This window comes from Athene cunicularia (genome assembly GCF_003259725.1).
Source record: "Athene cunicularia isolate RWA chromosome 9 unlocalized genomic scaffold, athCun1 chr9_part1, whole genome shotgun sequence".
Taxonomy (NCBI): domain Eukaryota; kingdom Metazoa; phylum Chordata; class Aves; order Strigiformes; family Strigidae; genus Athene; species Athene cunicularia.
In genome coordinates this window covers 1,861,084-1,878,181 of record NW_020799110.1, presented here as the reverse complement: position 1 = coordinate 1,878,181, position 17,098 = coordinate 1,861,084, and the positions used below count along the sequence as shown (strand labels likewise).

Genomic DNA, 17,098 nt, shown 5'->3' with positions numbered 1-17,098 from the left:
AAATGCCCTCCTCGCTCCAGAGCTGCTGCTCTTACTGAACTGCAGCGTTTTTTTTTAAAGAGCAACAATCCAGAGCCTTTGTGCTGTGAAAGGGAAACAAGATTTTTAAATGTGTGGCTGGATTATAACCATTCCTTCCAGAATTGTGTGTTTACATAAGAAGAAATGGATTTCTTTAGAGCGATGGCTGGCTTGGAGTTGTTTGACACAGGGAATTTTACATGCAGCTAGTGGAGAGCATAATTAAAACCATGCGATGCTCTGTTGCCCGTTACTGTCACAAAACTGCAAGTTATTCAGTCTCAGAGGTGCTTTTTTAAGAATGCATACAGAGTTTTAATGGACTGATCCAACCTAGAAGTATAGCACAGTCAACTGAAGGGAAGGGAAGAAATAAATTTAATGATGCTTCCAAGCCCTCATTCTGGGTAAGAACTGAGCAGAACAGGCTATACCAGTACCACTCAGTGTAGTGGCTGGGTGAAATTATCTTTCCTCCTTTAAAGGAGAGGATAGGTCTAGCACATGACATCACTCCTTCACCATTCATTTGCCTTCCATTTTCTACTCTATTTGTCCTTCTTTAAATCAACATTTGGAGTGAAGAGGGCTGTAAGAGCATCGAAGACGTGTTGGTAAGGGACTGTGGTGTGATTTTAATGCAGTGTGGGTGCCAAGAAGCATCCACTCCCCTTACCACTCTGCATCCTGCCTGGCCCTGGGAGCAACTGCCCCGCAGGCAGCACATGCCACTGCCTGCACCCTGTTAAAATCAACTACTAGAATGTTCTGGCCTCCCCCATTAGTACCTGTGAATGCAGGGCCTGTGTCTGAAGGGCCGGAGGATGCAGCCTGCAGCTCCTTGTGGGCCTCAGCCTTGAACAGCATCTAGCTGGTGATGTTTCCACCACCATTCCTTAGAACGTTTGGAAGCTCTTGCTGGGCTTCCCAACCGTGAGGCAGAAGGTTTGAGATCACCACTGCTATCCACCCCTTCCCTTCCTCAAACCTGCATGCCCGTGGTATCCAAGGAGGTGGTTATGTCTGTATGCTGATGAGCCACAAGGACCTGCACTCGATCCGGTCGCGTTGCCTCCGTCCGCGCAGAGTTGAAGCCCTGGAAGCAATCCCGCCTCGAGTGTATTTTTAGCAATTTCTATTTGTGTATGCTCCTTTTCCCATTTTAAGCACCTGGCTGGTGATATTGATAATGGTGCTGGTGGTCTGGAGAAATGCCCTTGAAATGAATGTATCGCTCTTGACTTGCTGACCTGTGTATTTAAGCCTCTTTCTACAGAGAATTTAAAACAGCGAAACCATGAGTAGCCTAATACTGGCTTTGCAAGCCAGATCCTTATGATCTCTCGATAGGTTTGTGCATCCTTTTTCTCTTGAAAACAGCCTGAGCTTTGGTGTAAGCTGATCCTGCTCCAGCAACCTCAGCAATGTACCGAATGCCTCTTGCCAAGATTTCAAACAATAGTTTATTTTACTGTTGCTGGAAGGGGAGGCCAGCAGGAAGACCTGCCAGGCGTCCCGTTGGGCGTGGGGTGGAGGCTTCATTGAACGTTTTGCTTGGGGTATGTGCTTTTGGCTTCCCGGGAATTGATGCGAGCGCGAAGCGGGTACATGTGAGAGCAAGTGATCCCCTGGGGACCCCAAGGGGGTCAAAACTTGAGGAGCACCAGGCAGCGATGAGCCCCGTATGCACTAACTTACTGCTGCTTTACGTACGGTGGATAGGGTTCATTCACGTGTTTCTTTAGCAGAAGCATTTTCTTGTGTTTCCTTCACAAAGCCATCAGAGCTCAACGGGAAAATGCTGGACAAAAAGGTGCTGTTATAAAAGGCCATTTTTATTTCCAAACATCAGCAAGGCTTGTTGCTTTGGGTCTGTCATTCATAAAGCCCATCAGTCCATCAATCCCCACTCTGTAGCCAGAGGGCTTTACATGTATTTACGTATGTAACGGACATTTTTCTTAGTGCTTAGTTCCCACAATGGGAGCAGTGTTGAGGGTTATGTTGGAGTGACAGCTTTCTAATAAATTAAATCTTGTCCCACATCTCCAGAAAGATTTGTTAGTAAAGGTCATACCAAGGTTCTTTATTACAGAAGAATATTTTTTTTCAAAGTGGTCTGCAGTGTTAATATATTATGAGATCTTGCCTAAATTAAAAACAAAACAAGACAAAGCTTGCCAACTCCCCTGAGAAGTATCCTGAACTGCCTTTATCAAAACAAATGAAAAAGTGGATTTTGTGATGCAGTATTAGTGGTTGGGTTTTTTTAAACATGCTTTTTTGTTTCCACAATTGGTAATTTGCAGTATTTGAGAGTTTTTAATAGGCTTTCTGACTGTGAGCATGACTTGTTGAGACTGCTGCTTTGATAGTCCTGTGTTAAAACTCTCATTTGTGGCTTTCCATATCCATATTTTACAGATTTAGCTATTCAGATGTTTGCTCGTCAGGGGAAAAAAAAAAAATAAAGTAATGGTCAGAAATAAAATGAGCTTGTTTTGGAGCTGTGGGTAGAGTTTATAAAGCAAATCCTGTCAAATACCCCTCGATTCTCTAGGAGATTTCTGATTGTCCTTGTGCTGCCTTCATGATTTCTTGGCCCAGTTACTCCATAGTTGCAGGAGTGAGATGGGAACATATAAATCCCCAGGAGAAGGCACCTCCCTGAAGGGGGGAGCAAGGGGCAACAGTGCTTTTGGCACGGTGTGCTGCTGGTCCCCTGGGAAGTTCAGTCCTGCTGCTGCTGCACAAAGGCCAAGCCACATCTTCGAGGGAGAGACCAGACACCCAAGGTTTAGATTCCTGGCAGATGGCCCAATATTCGGGAGAGCTGAGTCTCGCTGCGGGCTGCACAGCAACCCAGCGAGCTCCATGTTCAGAAGCCCTGTTTTGGGGAATCCGGCCTGAAAAACCTTAATCTAGGAAACCTGCATTTGGGCATGGAAGTGGCTGCGCTTGGAGCAGGGCGAGACATCTGTGTGCCTGGCTGTGCCCTGGGCCTTTGGCTGGTGGCATTTGCCGCCCCTGCCCCAGCGCTGCTGGGCCTCCAGCAAAGGTTTTTTTTCACTGGTCAGAGGATATTTTCATCACTAGAACGCAAATGTTTGCCAGCAGTATATTTGCCAGCAAATTTCTTTTTGTCCTTTAAGATTAACAGCTTCCCTTCAATTTATTTTAAAGTTATCTTTGAATTTTGCATTAAGAGGTCACATAGCCTAAGACTGACATAACAATCAAATTTAAAATAAACCAGCTTCCCCTGCAGTCCGACAAAGTCGTTTTAACTCTTAATTTTCTCTTTCTCTTTTACTGAACTTCAGTCACATTGTTTAGAGCTTTTCCTGAGCCTATTCTTGTCCCTGTGCTGAGTTCTAAAAGATACTTTTCTTACTCAGAGTACAATAATTTGGTAGGAACTGCATGTACTTTCGTCAAACCTTTAAAACCACAGACTTCTGTAAACTCCGCAATTAGCTTGACTTTTGGGTTATGAAAATAACGTAAGAAGTCACCGTTTAGCAAGCTTGAGAATAGTTTAAATTCAGCTGAAAAATTTTTGTATGGGACTATCAGGGGAAGAGTTGGGGTTTGCTTATGCAAGATATAGCACATGCAGTTTCTAATCCAGTGTTGTCAGAAATGTTCAGTGTTTCTGGTCCATCTGACAGAGACATCGATCCAGAAGATGTTTCTGAAAATGATTAATCAACCTCTGAGAGAACCTCTGCTGAAACATAATTATTTTACCAGATACTTAATACAGGTCACAGGCAGGAATGCAGCATCAGCATCACTATGAGCACAGCATGCCAGAGTTAATTCTCTGCTTTCTACTTCCTTAGAATGGAAAATGATACTGAAACAGAATCTCCTGTACCACTGGATGATTTAAAATCTGTTATGAGTGGAAATGAAGAAGATGAAAAGCTTCAAGTTAAAATACAGGCTTTTGAAGAGAAAATAAATGTTGACAACAGTACTCCTGGCTCAGTGCGGAGATACAGTTTAGGCCAGGTTTCTAAAGAAGAAAGGAAGGATATGAGATTTAACAGGTATGGCTCTGTAAAAAGTGTGAGTGGTTTTCATGAATATCATTTTTGCAATAAAACTTTATCCAAACAGTGAGAATTTGATCCATTTGCATGATGCCTATGGGCATTGTAAGTCTAATTTTAACCAGGCCTCATATTCATGAGTTCAAAGGCTGGATAAAACCTAAATTATTTATTTGATCTCTTCTGTGCCCCAAAACAGCACAAGGGAGAGGAAAATATTTGCATACAGATATTACTAGAATGGAGGATACAGAGACAGTTCTCGAGTATTGTTGCTGACAATACATATCACGTGTTTGAACTGAATTTTGCCTGTGTGCCGTGTGCGATGAGGGCGACTCTCCGGGGACCCTGGGTGAGATGAAGGCTCAGACAGCATCGTGCACCCACGGTGCCCTCAGGCTGCCCATGCACCGCAGCTTCACGGCAGAGGTTTTCTCTTCCAGAATTTGCCCTTTCAGTGACTTCAGTTCTGTCCTTCTTCCTCTTACTGAGGCTTAACTTCATCCTCGGTGTATAGGTACGGGGCAGTGAGAACTGGAGCCTGAACCTTGGCTCAGTGAAATGGCTGCTGGATGGCATTTTTATGATGTGATCAATAAAGCCTGTACTCCAGTCCTGGGGTTATAAGTTTCTTGCAGATAAGTTGACTAGCTCCCTCCGTGGCATGCAGATGTTGTGATATAAGGATATTATTTAGTTTCATTTGCTTATTAAAGTTGTGGCTTGGGTTTTGCTTATGAAATGCATATTTACCAAAAGATACTTGCCTCAGGCTAAGCGAGCCCCACACTCGGCTCTCTGAACCAGCTGCACAGAGGTAGCTCAGAAGAGCATGTGTTCAGGTGATTTTTGTGTCTTGTCTCTATTCCAAAACATTTTTCCTTTCCTTAATCACCTTCCAGATCCAAAAGCCTCGCTTTGCATGCAGTCCGCGTGAAGGGGGTACACTCGGAGAGTGGACAGGACGAGGAGAACGGGGAGATAACTGCTGGCATCTCCTTCACCGAGATCTACGTTAGCCAAGAAAATGACAAATTGCCTTTTAGTGTTGATCATGAAGCAATGCAACTGGGAAATACTTTGGTTTCACACCAAAGTATCGATTACCCAGAATCTGCAAATTTGTCAGAAACTACGAAAGAAAAGGCCCTCGAAGGAAGCACAGAGGCAGTGATGAGCCCCGTGGAATACCAGGACAAGCTCTACTTGCACTTGAAGGAAAACCTGGGTAAAGTGAAAGCATATGTCACCGAGATGGGGAGGAAAATTCCTGTCCCTGATCAGTGTGTTATTGAAGGTAAGAGGTCTGAGCCTTTTCGCTTATGAGAACCTCAGCACTACACTGAAAGTCCTCCCGGGGTTCAAGCAAATGGGTAGCAAAGATCCTCTAGCACAGAACTCATGGGTGGGGAGGAATAATTTTATAAAATAACGTCATTGATGAATTGCAGCGTTTTGAAATCTTCCAGGACCGTTGTTGTTTTCCCTCGGGGATATAGTGCAGCCCTCACCCGTGCCAGGCTCCCCAAAGGTTAAGGTGAGGGCTGCCTTTGGGCTGGCACGGGGAGCGAACCCCGAGCTCTCTGGAAAAGGGCAGGACTGTCACACTGAGCTGAAGAGGCGTGGCTGTTGGCTGGGGCTGGCAGCACCTCTGGGCACATCTGGGGGGCAGGCAGGCGAGGGGAACGTCACCCGCCTCCAGGCTGTACGTTACGGCGCCGCGTTCACGGTCGTGGGGCGTTGGGTGCAACAGAGCGCGTGTGCCACGGGTGAGACTCGGCCACGCAGGCGTATGGATAGGCACATCCTCATACTTAAGCCTTCTCCTTGACTTGCTGAGTTGGTCTGGAGAAGATCTGTGTCTCCGTCCTCATTATCATGATATTAAATCAGTTGACTTAGAAGACATACCAGGAATGAAGCAGGTCAGGACCCTCAGGTCAGCACAAAGCTCCTTGAAGGTGCAACAAAATAAGATCCCCAGTGCTTCGGGTTGGCTTGGATCCTATCTCACCACTTCCCTGGGATTGTTCCATGTTTTCTGCTTTCATCGAGGGCGTGGGTATTTGTTTTCAAGTGCAAGAAAGCTGGTTGTGTGGGACTGCGGGGGAGATGGGCGATACACGGCGAGATGGGTCTTTGATACTCTTCTTTGAAGGCAATAAATACTTCAGGCTGGGTTGTGAGCCTCGGGCTGGTCCTGAGCTGCAGTTGCTTCCTCTAACGTGAATTTGTGTGCACCTAACCGCTTACTGGTGGTCATGAGTGATTGATGGCCCAACCCTTCAATGGGCCATGTTGATTCCAAAGAACAGCTGACTCAATAAATTAATTTGCAGCCACTTAAAACATCACCTTCTAATGCTACGTAACTTCAGGTCCATCAGATACCAACTTTTCTTGATAAAATACTTGTATACTTTTTCAGTGGTCAATAAATTGAAAAGCTGTTTCCACTCATAAAAGGGATAGAACTATATATATTTTAAAAATTTATGTTTCTGAAGAATTTTCTAAATAGCTTAAATTCCAGGTTTACTATGTGAAATATTTGGTAGAATTAATGATACAACTTTTGTTCATAAAATTGCAGTGGAAGCATGAGTGAACAATCTGGCTTTTGAAGTGCTGAATGCTGTGACCTTGCGTTAATCAAATAGAATATGTTGAATATTTTTAGATGTATTGCTCAGCTTGCTTTCTGAAGTACCTATTATGATATGTTCTAAGCATGTGACTATTTCTAAATTCATTCAAACTATTGTAATTTCCTGAAAATCCTCAACTAGCATTCTTAGGGAAATTCTTTGAGTAGGGACATATGTGCAGAACAGGAGATTTATGTGACTCATTCTAAATACGTTGAAGAATTGCAGTCTGGCTCATTACACAGGGGACAGCTTTGTTAATATTTCAGATATGACATAAACCATTCCATCAAAAACCTTGCAGTTATTGGACTTCTGTGATTCCTGCACACTATAAAGGCCCATTCAAATGTATCTGGTTTACATTTCAAGTATTTAGAAAATAGTGAAAAAATGTTAGAAAATATTAATATACATAGGTGGCTAATTTTGTGTTGGTTATGTAGGATTTTCTTGAACTGGAAATTCAATATATAAAACCTGGAAAATATTAAAAGATAGGCACTCAAATCTCCCATGGAACAGAGTACTCGAAGGGAGCAATGGCAAACTGTGTTGCAAGAAAATAGCACTGCAGCGTGCTCATGACCGGGAGTGCAAGTTTCCCCACGTACCCTTTCATCGGTCACACCTTTCCCGGGCTTTCAGCTGGCACACAGGCCGAGAGCACTAACGTCACTCCTAAGAACTGCCGAGTAACGCCGGGCCAAATTCTGTTCACTTGGAATTCAACCCCCTGCTCGCATTTCTAATGCCGACCACGGCTAACCTCTGGGCAGACTGTGAACTGGTAAATTCCTTATTGCTTAAAGCTGAGACTGGGATGGCCTGGAAGGATGGTGAGGACAGAAGAAGCTTGTGCACCTATGGGTACATCCAGAACAAACGTGTACAGCTTCTGCCACGTATGGGGACACTAATACCAGGAGTAGTGGGAATGAAAGCAAAAGGCTGTTGAAGGTTTTCCAAACTGCCTTGCAGAAAGACAGAGGACATTCAGTTCCGTGCTCAGCAGCTGACAAAAAACCCAAATGGACAATAGAAGAATTATTTGGAAAAATAGATATATCAAATGACGTCATAATGTTATTATTGTCTGCGTTAACTGGAGCCTGGATCTTGAAGGACAAAGGAGACTGGTAGCAGGAGTATGAGGATAATCAGACCTGCATATGAAGAAAAATGGTCTTGGACTCCACAGTTGGAGGAAGAGACAGCTGATAGAGATTTGCAATATCATGAACGACTGAGAAGATTAATTGGAAGCGGTGGCTCACTGTCTGTCCTAATACCGGCACTAGAGAGCACGTAACGAAGTTGTCAGGAAGCAAATTCAAAATACACAAAATAGGCACCTCTTAACACATAATTAGGTACATGTAATTAAATGGCAGAACCGATTGCTACAGTGCATTAAGTGTGCTGAAAGGGTACCTGGGTTCACAAGGGATTAGGCAAATTCATGGATTAGAGCTGTTCAAGGGTTATCAAAATAATACCACCCCTGATGCTGGAAACGCCGGAGACCCACATGGGGGTACTGGGAGAGCAGGAGGGAGATGCTTGCTGTGTGCTTGTTCTGCTCTTGCACTCCTCGCTTACAGCTATTTTACTTGCCCTTTGCGAGATAATACCAAGATAAGGAGTAGGTGGGACTCAAATCAGAATTGTCATTCCAACATCCCTCAAAAGGAGGAAAATTGAGAAAATTTGGTTTCTTAACCAAAGTAGGAGAAAACTGAAGGAGGACTTGATAATTTTTAGCTACGTGCAAGACAGTTATGGGAACGGCCCATGATGGACAAGGCAAGAAATAATAAAAAATAAAAAAGTTTAATCTTAAAAGAGTAGAAAAATCTCTCTGGCTTGTGTCGGCAGAGGAGGTTGTGGAGGCTAAAAGCACATTAAAGAAACCTGGAAAGCTGAGGCTGCAAAGTCTGACACATTTGAAGAAGCGTTGGTGCTCCCTAAAATATTTCTGTTTTTTCCACATAGATCAGTTGATTTAACGTTAAGATTTTCTTTCTTCCAAAGCTTGCCTTACACCATCAGCCAGCCGTACTGCTGCTCCAGCTCCCGGTGCCACAGGCACTCGGCTCTGAGCGTGGGTAAGGGGGCAGAGCCCGTGACTGCTCCAGGTCCCCTGCATCTCTTTGACCGCATCTTCTGCCCCAAAACTCTGCCTGGGATTTGCAAATTTTCTTTTTTGCTATTGAGTCAGACATTTGCTGTGTAGGTCTTAGCCCTCACAAAATAATTTTGCTTTACAAGGTGTGTTTTTTTCAGTTTCCTTGTTGATTTATAAGCTTATTTAAATTATGCTCCATGTCAAAACTTCGGTTATATTAACTGAAGTGTTAGATTTTACAGCTGTGAAGGGATACAGGTTAAGAACTAATCAGGGTGGATCCATGATCTGTCTGCAACGGTTTGAAGACGCCTCCTATACACATTGAGAAATTGGCGTGTCCTCAGCTCTGTTATCTCATCTAGTATTTACTATTTTTGGCTGCGTGTGCTTCAGGCAGAGGAAAGTTGTGAATTGGGTGATGATCCTACATCAGAAGCAGGGTTAAGACTGGGCTGTTGGCCAGAATATCTTAGAAAATGGTCAAGTTGAGGGTGTTTTGAAGAACAGAGAAGCTACAACAGCTTACCAGATGCATGTGTGTATGTACATAAGCGAATCTTTTGGAAGTAACACTTCAGAGACGGGATTTAAACTGGGGCAGAGAGAAGGCATCTGAAACCACAAAAGTTCATTTATTTCAGCTTGTTTCACTTTGGGGCTCATGGTTTGGTTCAGTTCCTGCTTAGGTTGAACCACTTTGCTCAGATTCACATCTCTGCCATACCTTAAGAAATTTGAAGCCTTCCTTTATGTCATGTTAGTCACTTTAATCTTCTTAATCCAGTAGATCTTTTTCTCAGGGGGAAAAAAAAAAAAAGCCACCGTATTTGTCAGGCACTTCAGCTTTCATGGAGCTAAGCAAAGTAGTTTTCATCAGCCCATGTTTTTCCAGATGGTTTGTAATCTTTTATCGGTACCTCCAGGATTTTGCAGGTGGCAGTGGCCCAGACTTGTGCATCTATAACCTCCCGAATGCTCACAAGTTTGGTTATGGCTCCTCAGCATACACGGGGCAGGATTTCCGCTGCCCCGGTGTGGCTGGCGTCCCAGGGATTGAGAACAAGGGTTCAAGATCCCCACGTTGCATTTGCAGCTTCTCTGCTGGCTGCAGTAGGTGTTTTCTGAAAGCTCCTTCAGCCTTTCTGCTTTTCTAGGTCTCATGGGATGGGTCTGAGCGAGCTGCATTCCTGCGTTAGGCATTATTGGTGTTAGGACCTGACAGGGTTGGCTTTGGGGGTGCCACCACATCCACCCAAGACACGAGTCCACTCAGTGTGACCCGGTGTAGCCCCAGTTACACCCTGCAGGCAGGCTCCACCTGCTCTACCCTTGCTGGGTCTTACCTAGAACCCTGCATGTTGGATGATTTTTGACTTGCTCTTCTTGTTTCCCAGATGTGTAGGGATGGTGGATCAAACGCACGGCCATGTGTACCCTGCCTCTGGGAGTGGCTGCTGTCAGATGGTTCCCAGGCACAAGCCTGTACAGCTGCTGGATTTGGTTATAACTTGAGGGCAGGTCCTTGTTTTCCACTCTAAGCCTACTTGCTCTCCAGATAATTGGGATAAAAATGCCACCATTAATGGTGAGTGTCGAGTGAGCTGTTGGAAAAAAAGCATTTGATAGTATATGTGTGTAGAGGATGCTTAAGGATTTGCACATCTCCGGCCTGCCTAGCCTCCTTTTTAACCAGATAGAGCCTGGGGAGGTCTAGTGCATCCTTCAGTCTTTGGTCACTGAAGCCACATTCAAAATGCAATGCCATCATGTGAAAAAATATTATAAGCATTTCACAGTAGTAAGTCACTCCTGGCTCCTCGGTGCCCTACAGGAGGAAATACAAGCAGCAAACGCTTTGTGGGATTAATGACAGAATGCTGAAAGAGGAGGAGGCAGCAGGGGAAACAGGTTGCAGTGTGCTGGCCCTAAATCTGGTTGTTATTATGTTTTATGCTGTACTGAGAGATAATCGGTACCATATGACGGGGTAGATGGAAAAGCTCATTGCTCCCCTGCAGTGCTCACCCCTGCACTGGTCTGATAAATTCCAGCATTCCATAAGCCAAACGTTGATTTGGAACAGATGGACCTCTGCTCCTTCAGTGGGACCACAAAGTTGTATAGGCTCAGGCCAGCATTTCCAGAGATCAACTCTGCTGCTGCTAGGCCAAAAATAATATTAGTTGGCATTTTATTCTACAGGGCTGGTATTACAAATGCATCTCAAGTGCGAGGGCGGGCAGGGAGAATGGAAGTGCTAAGTCGGGATGGCCGTCGCGCTCGCGTCGTCAGACGTTGGAGAAACTCCCAGCACAACGGGGAGTGTAATAGGAACATGAACACGCTCATAACTTGTTGCCCTCACATACGTGATAATAGCGCATCATGTGTGTTTTACACCTAATCTGGAAGCATCAGCTTAAACAGGCTGGAGCTGGACTCCAGATGGGCTTTACCTGGTAGCTGGCAGGTTCCCGGTGGGGTGGTGTTATCGGGAGCCAAACCAGAGGACTCTGACTTCTGAGCTCCTGGGTTTGAGCTCCTCCAGGGGCTGGCAGTGGCCGCTGAGCAGGCACCCTGCCAGGCTGGGGGTGCTGGGCAGAGGCGGCCGGGGCACGCGGAGGAGCCAGGCAGCACCAGGAGCAGGATCTTCTCCCAGGACCCCGTTTCCCTGCACACACCTCCTAGGTTCTTTGTGCTTCAGTCATCGATACAGACAGCGAGGAGGTCAATGCGCTTTTGCTTCTGAGGAGGGGACAGTGGGGCAGAGAAACTGTCGTACCTGCCCAAATGACATGGGCTTTTCATTACCCCAGTGGTAAAGGGTTTATAAAGTTAAACTAATCTGCATGTTCACAAATGTGGCTTTTGCTGCTCGGATTTGGACTCTGCGTGTTGAGCGCATTGTAGGGCCTGTCCAGACCCCATTATCGTCTTTCCTTCTCCATTAATTTTTGTATAACTTACTGGAGGTGAAATCTGCTGGACTGAGTTATGGCATGCATGCAAAGTTGGTAGTGTTAAAAAAATATATAAAAAGGCATTTTGTGAAGTTGGTCACTTTAAAGTTACCCTTTTCTCCTATAAATGTATTTATTATTTGAATGCTTATTTGTAATCCGAACTGAAGAGATCGGGCAAAGGAAACTGAGGAAGCTGAAAAAGGCTTAAAACTGAAATTTAAAAAGTTATATCCATTTCTTATTCCCTGGTTTCATGTTTACGGGTGGCTTTCAGTCTATTATGGAAATTTATGAGCATACTTTTACTCCTATTAACAGATTTTATTTAATAGTAAAGGATTACCAATGTAAATCAAATAATGCATTAATTATTCCCAGAACCAGTGACTCTGTACCCACTCGCCTGTGTCCCTCCTGGTTCAGCCCAGCATGTTAAGCTGGAATAAACAACAATTAACAACTCTACTGACATTCTTCTGCTTATATTTTGTTCTTTTTCCCCAGGCACAACCATTTAGCAGTAAACTTTAAAATTGCAACATATATTCTCTTGTTTCCTGTAGGAAAAAACAAGTTGTTGCTCATTCTCTTGCTAGAAGTTTGAGACTTGCCAACAGATGTGATGAGAAATGTCTCCTGACTTGAGGAGTGTTTCCTTGGGATCTTGGTCAGCCTCTGCCATCTGGGGCATTTGGTGACTCTGTGGGGTTGTTTTGTGCCTTGGGTTGCCTTCCACACGTTCTTCAGGGTTTAAAATCCTTTCCTTGAGCTCACCCTTGGTGCCTCTTCGTGGAGCAGATGTCCCCGGGTGCCAGCAGCTGCCGCTGGCAGCGATGCAGGAGGGCAGGACGCGGGTGCAGCCGGGTACGATGCCCCATGGGATGCTGAGATGAGGAGCTGTCTGAGTGGAGGCATGGCCAAACCTCTAAAATCTTCAGATTTTCTCTTAGATGCCCATCAGTAGGGATAATTCACAGTAATTGGCTAAAACCAGCACTGGTTCTGTCTGTCCGGTGGTTACCCCAGAGACTGGGCAGCAGTAGACGTTGCTTTGCTGCTGCTGAGGTGAAGCCGAGCTGTAAACTTTTCTCCATTGCCGAGTTAACTGAGCTGGTGCTTAGCCTAAACAAAACTGCCATTAACATGCCCAAACTCCTCACCTAATAAACCTGCTTGGCACCAGAGCTCGCCGGCCCCTCCCTGGCCCTGGGGTAGATCCAGGCTGCCCACCTTTCCATCTGGATGTGGGCTCACAGGCTGCGAGATCCCAAGTGCTGAGACATTATTTTCTCTGCCGTTACCAAAGGGAGCGCTGGCCAGACATACAAAATGTGCTGAGAAAGTCCAAGTGTGGCTCCACTGGCAGCAGCTCCCGGATGCACGAGAAGCTCTTTTTTTCCTGGCAGCATGGCTACGGGGGTGACCAGCGCTCAGACCCCGTGACTGCCTCTACTGAGCCACAACAAAGATGTATTTGGTGTCATATCAGCTGTCCCCTTCCTCCTCATACAGTATCTTTTGACCTGTTGATGTGTACGAGGGATTTTCCTGACCCCAGCAAAACGATGGTATCCATCGTCCGGCTCCAAGAGCTAGCACTCTTAAATAGTCATAAGACAAGTCTCTCTGGGGTTTTTTTGCTTTTATTTTTTTTCCCATCAAAGCCTCTAAGAGCCTGTGCAGGACAGGACTGCTATTAGAGTCACAGATCTAGTGGTTGAAATGGTGTTTCCATAAATCCTAATGTAGGCCAGATGGGGCAGGTTACTCAGTGAAATAGAAGTTGGCATAAACCCCCTGCTTCAAATTTGCTTTCTGCATTTAGAAGCGACAGTAGTTTTTAAAAGTACAAAACTGGTTCTAGAGCCTGTAACTGTGTGGCTTAAATGTGACCAACGTAATAGGCTTAATGTCCTCAGGGAAATTAGTTAATTTTTTCCTTCCTCTCTCCCTTACATACTTTTGACCAATTCTTTTAAAGAGTTGCAGATCCATCTTTGCCATAATTTGGACTTCATTGCTTTAAATCACATCAAAAGGACCTTTAGTCAACATCGGATTACCCGCACTCGCCAAGATGTGCCCTGTGCTGGGGGGGGGCTGTGGCAGGGCAGGTGGGTTTTGTTGACAGGACTCTCCTCTGTGTTGTATCTCACTGATATCCTGAAGGTTTCTTGGGGCTAAATTAACCTTTCCTTACCAGGTGAAGTCAGGGTGAGTGCTTACATATTTCCACACGTGGAATTACACACAGATTCAGGGAACTAAGTTGTCTCCACCTTCACAGGCTGAGACTGGTTTCTTTTCACCTTCAAAGCTTTTTCGCTAAGTCAAGCCCACAAATGATTTATTTTTGTTCTTCCTAGGAAAAATCTGTATGCTTCTCTTTCCTAGTGAAACCTACAGAGCTGATCCCCACTCGCTCATCAGATTCCCTCTTGTCAGTCCTGTGCGTTGCCAAGTGCAAAAGCAGTGAGTTTGTTTTCCCTAGAAATTACCGTCCTCGAGTCTCGCTGGTGTGAACAGATCTCGCTATGTTATCTCTGCTTTTACTCCTCTGAAATCTGTTGGGATTGCACGAGGGTGATACTTGGTTCATAGCATTTCATATAACTTGCAGTGATGGATTTATGCACCGCAGCTTACCTAGAGGTCAGCCAACTTACACACGTTTAGGAAAGCCCAAAATGTATCATCTTAAGCTGTGTATCGTATTGAGTACGTAGGTACATGCAACTTGTGAATGCTGCAGTGGTTTAAAAAACACCGTTTTCATTCTTGGTTAGAGTATGTCTGAGCGCAAGTGTGAACAGGGATGTGTTACACCCACGCTTCGCTCCCAAACGATCCTGCCACACTTGTAACTTACCCACAGCAAAAATAACCTCCCGTGATGGACGCTTGGAGGTTTAAATGACAGCTCTTGGGGATCTTTGAATAACATATTATAGAAGTGTAGTATTATACCAGAACTATCACAACACGTGGTGGATGTTATTGCTCTGCTACAGTGCACAGACGGAATTGAAACGGCTACATGAGTGGGGAAATGCTTGTGAAGAGTAATATTGTCACTTCTGGAAGCATTCAGTGCTTTGGCTTCTTAAAAAGGAAAACGTAGCACACACGAGTTAGTGTCTAAGCACTGCTGGGTGTTAGGGTAACACTTGCCATGTATGATACAGACGTTTGGGGGGATATTTTGTGCACAGCAGACTCTGATAACCTGCTGAACCATATTTGCAACATCTGCAATGGTTTTGTACGGGATGTAGTACAAGAGAACTCTACTGACCTGGCTACACTTGAATAGAAGTTTAGACCTATTTTATTATTTATAATGCTAGAAAGAGAAAGCTGTGGTGGTTAAAGATCTCTGAAAACTTTGGCATGGTTACTTGTGAGAAGAAGTGTGAGTCTCTGATCGTGCTATTCATTAAAATGATAATTTTTTTTTTTTCCATTTTAAACATTTTGGTGAAATGGCACAATGTAAATATTTTTCTGACTTGTCATTTACTTGAAAGCTTGTGCAGCTTCATGTGCCCGGATGATGACAAACTCATTTTGCCTTGCCTGTCTATTTACAGGTCTCCTGTGACCATAAAAATGGGTTTCCATGGTAGTGGTGTGTTGGGTTGCACTTGAGCGAAATACAGGGTAACAGTGCTAGATATGGCTCGGGGTCATCTTAGAACAGGTTTATTAGTTAAATTCCACTTTCCACTGACTTTCAGTGACCAGTTTCATTGAAGCTACCATTAAAAAACACACCTAGTACACTTTGGCTTCTTACAGACATTGAAATGTAGCAGGAATAGCTATGAGTAATTGCTCATCTCATACCAAAGGTTTGAAGATTGTCTGAGTAGGAGGCTTTTTTCAGTTGGTATTGACAAATGAATGCTGCTTTTTTTTCCAGGAACTAACTTTTTTTTCAGCCAGTGTGGACTCCAGGGCTGGAGCTGACATTTATTTTGGCATGTATTATCAGCCTCAGTGTTTTTCTCAGTGTCATCCAGAGCATCTTACTAAGCAGTCTGTTAGGTTTTTGTGTCTCTCTGTATATTCTTTGGAATTTTTTGTTCTGCAGCATTTGGGAACCCCCCTTCACAGTCCCATCAAACACAATCCCCCTGAGCACTGGGTACCCTTTCTTATCTGCTGAGCAGGGGCAGGTATCCCGGAGCTCTGCCGCCTTCTGCTCACCCCTGCAATGGCTTCGGTGGGAGCCTGCCCAGGTGGGATTTCATCAGCCTGACGGGGACTTACTGTGGGTGACAAGAAATCCAGCTCTGGACTCTGCTGCCCTGCACACTGTAATGCACTCCAGGGTTTGCCTGCAGCCTTTCAATGCCTCCCAGGTTTCTTGTCAATCCATGCTTTTGTAACTGAAAAAATAACCACCGTCCTCACTGAAGAGGAAGGCATTGACCGCCAGCTCCTTTGCGCAGGGGTCGTACGTGGTTTATGGTCATTTTTAGCTAAGAGTGATTTCCCATAATGAAGCACTAAACTTTTCACACACGTGGCCCAAGGCCAAGCCTCTGCTTCTGGTTGAGTGTATTGAAGTTAAGGTTCTGTTAGCATCTGTGATGCATAAACCAGGGGTCTTTAGTTTGGACCATGTTGCTCAAAGACAACAGCCAAATCATTGTCAACAGCCAAATCATTTAGTTTTGTGCTTTAATATGGCCCAGGATTTAGGGTCGCTCTAATTAACCCCTTCAGTTTCTCAAACCCCTTTATGTTGAACATGAACTCTGGCAGGTTTGAGTATGAACCGGTAGGTTTGAGTCATCAGGTTAAACTCAAATTTTCCCCATAGTCACTAATCCAAGAGTAATGGGTTTGATGCCCCCTCTTTTCCCTGCTAAGGTGAGCGTGTTGTTTATGGGCATGACTTATCTGGGATCTGCAGCTAAGTTAGTTTTCTTTTCAGAACTGTAATCTCAGTTTAGCAGCATTTGCATCTTTGCTGGTTTAACTTTAAGCCCTGGCTTTCTCCTGCTGCAAGCTTACAGTCATACACACGCTTCTCCTGTGGTCCCACTGTAGATCTTAGATATGTTTGTGCTCAGGATATCTTAGATATGTTTGTGCTCGGGCGATTGACACGACCCGAAAGGCACTTCCATATTCCACAGGATGTAGTCAATCTGCACAAATCGGCATCATCTTCTTCGAAGAGCAGCCTACAGATGCCCAGTGCTTGGCACCAAGCCATCACTTTGTCTGGGTTCTTCCTTTCTTCAAGGCAACATTGTCCTGTAA

At 44.8% G+C, this 17,098-nt stretch overlaps 1 protein-coding gene across 2 annotated transcripts in view; it reads left to right on the top strand.

Annotated features, from left to right (window-relative positions):
* Positions 1 to 17,098, top strand: part of VEPH1 (ventricular zone expressed PH domain containing 1) — an 82,450-nt gene that overhangs the window by 35,391 nt on the left and 29,961 nt on the right. For both annotated transcript variants that reach the window (XM_026854880.1, XM_026854881.1), the window contains exons 8-9: positions 3,867 to 4,076; positions 4,985 to 5,379. In XM_026854880.1, coding sequence (XP_026710681.1) covers positions 3,867 to 4,076; positions 4,985 to 5,379 — 605 coding nt within the window. The remainder of the gene's footprint in view (positions 1 to 3,866; positions 4,077 to 4,984; positions 5,380 to 17,098) is intronic.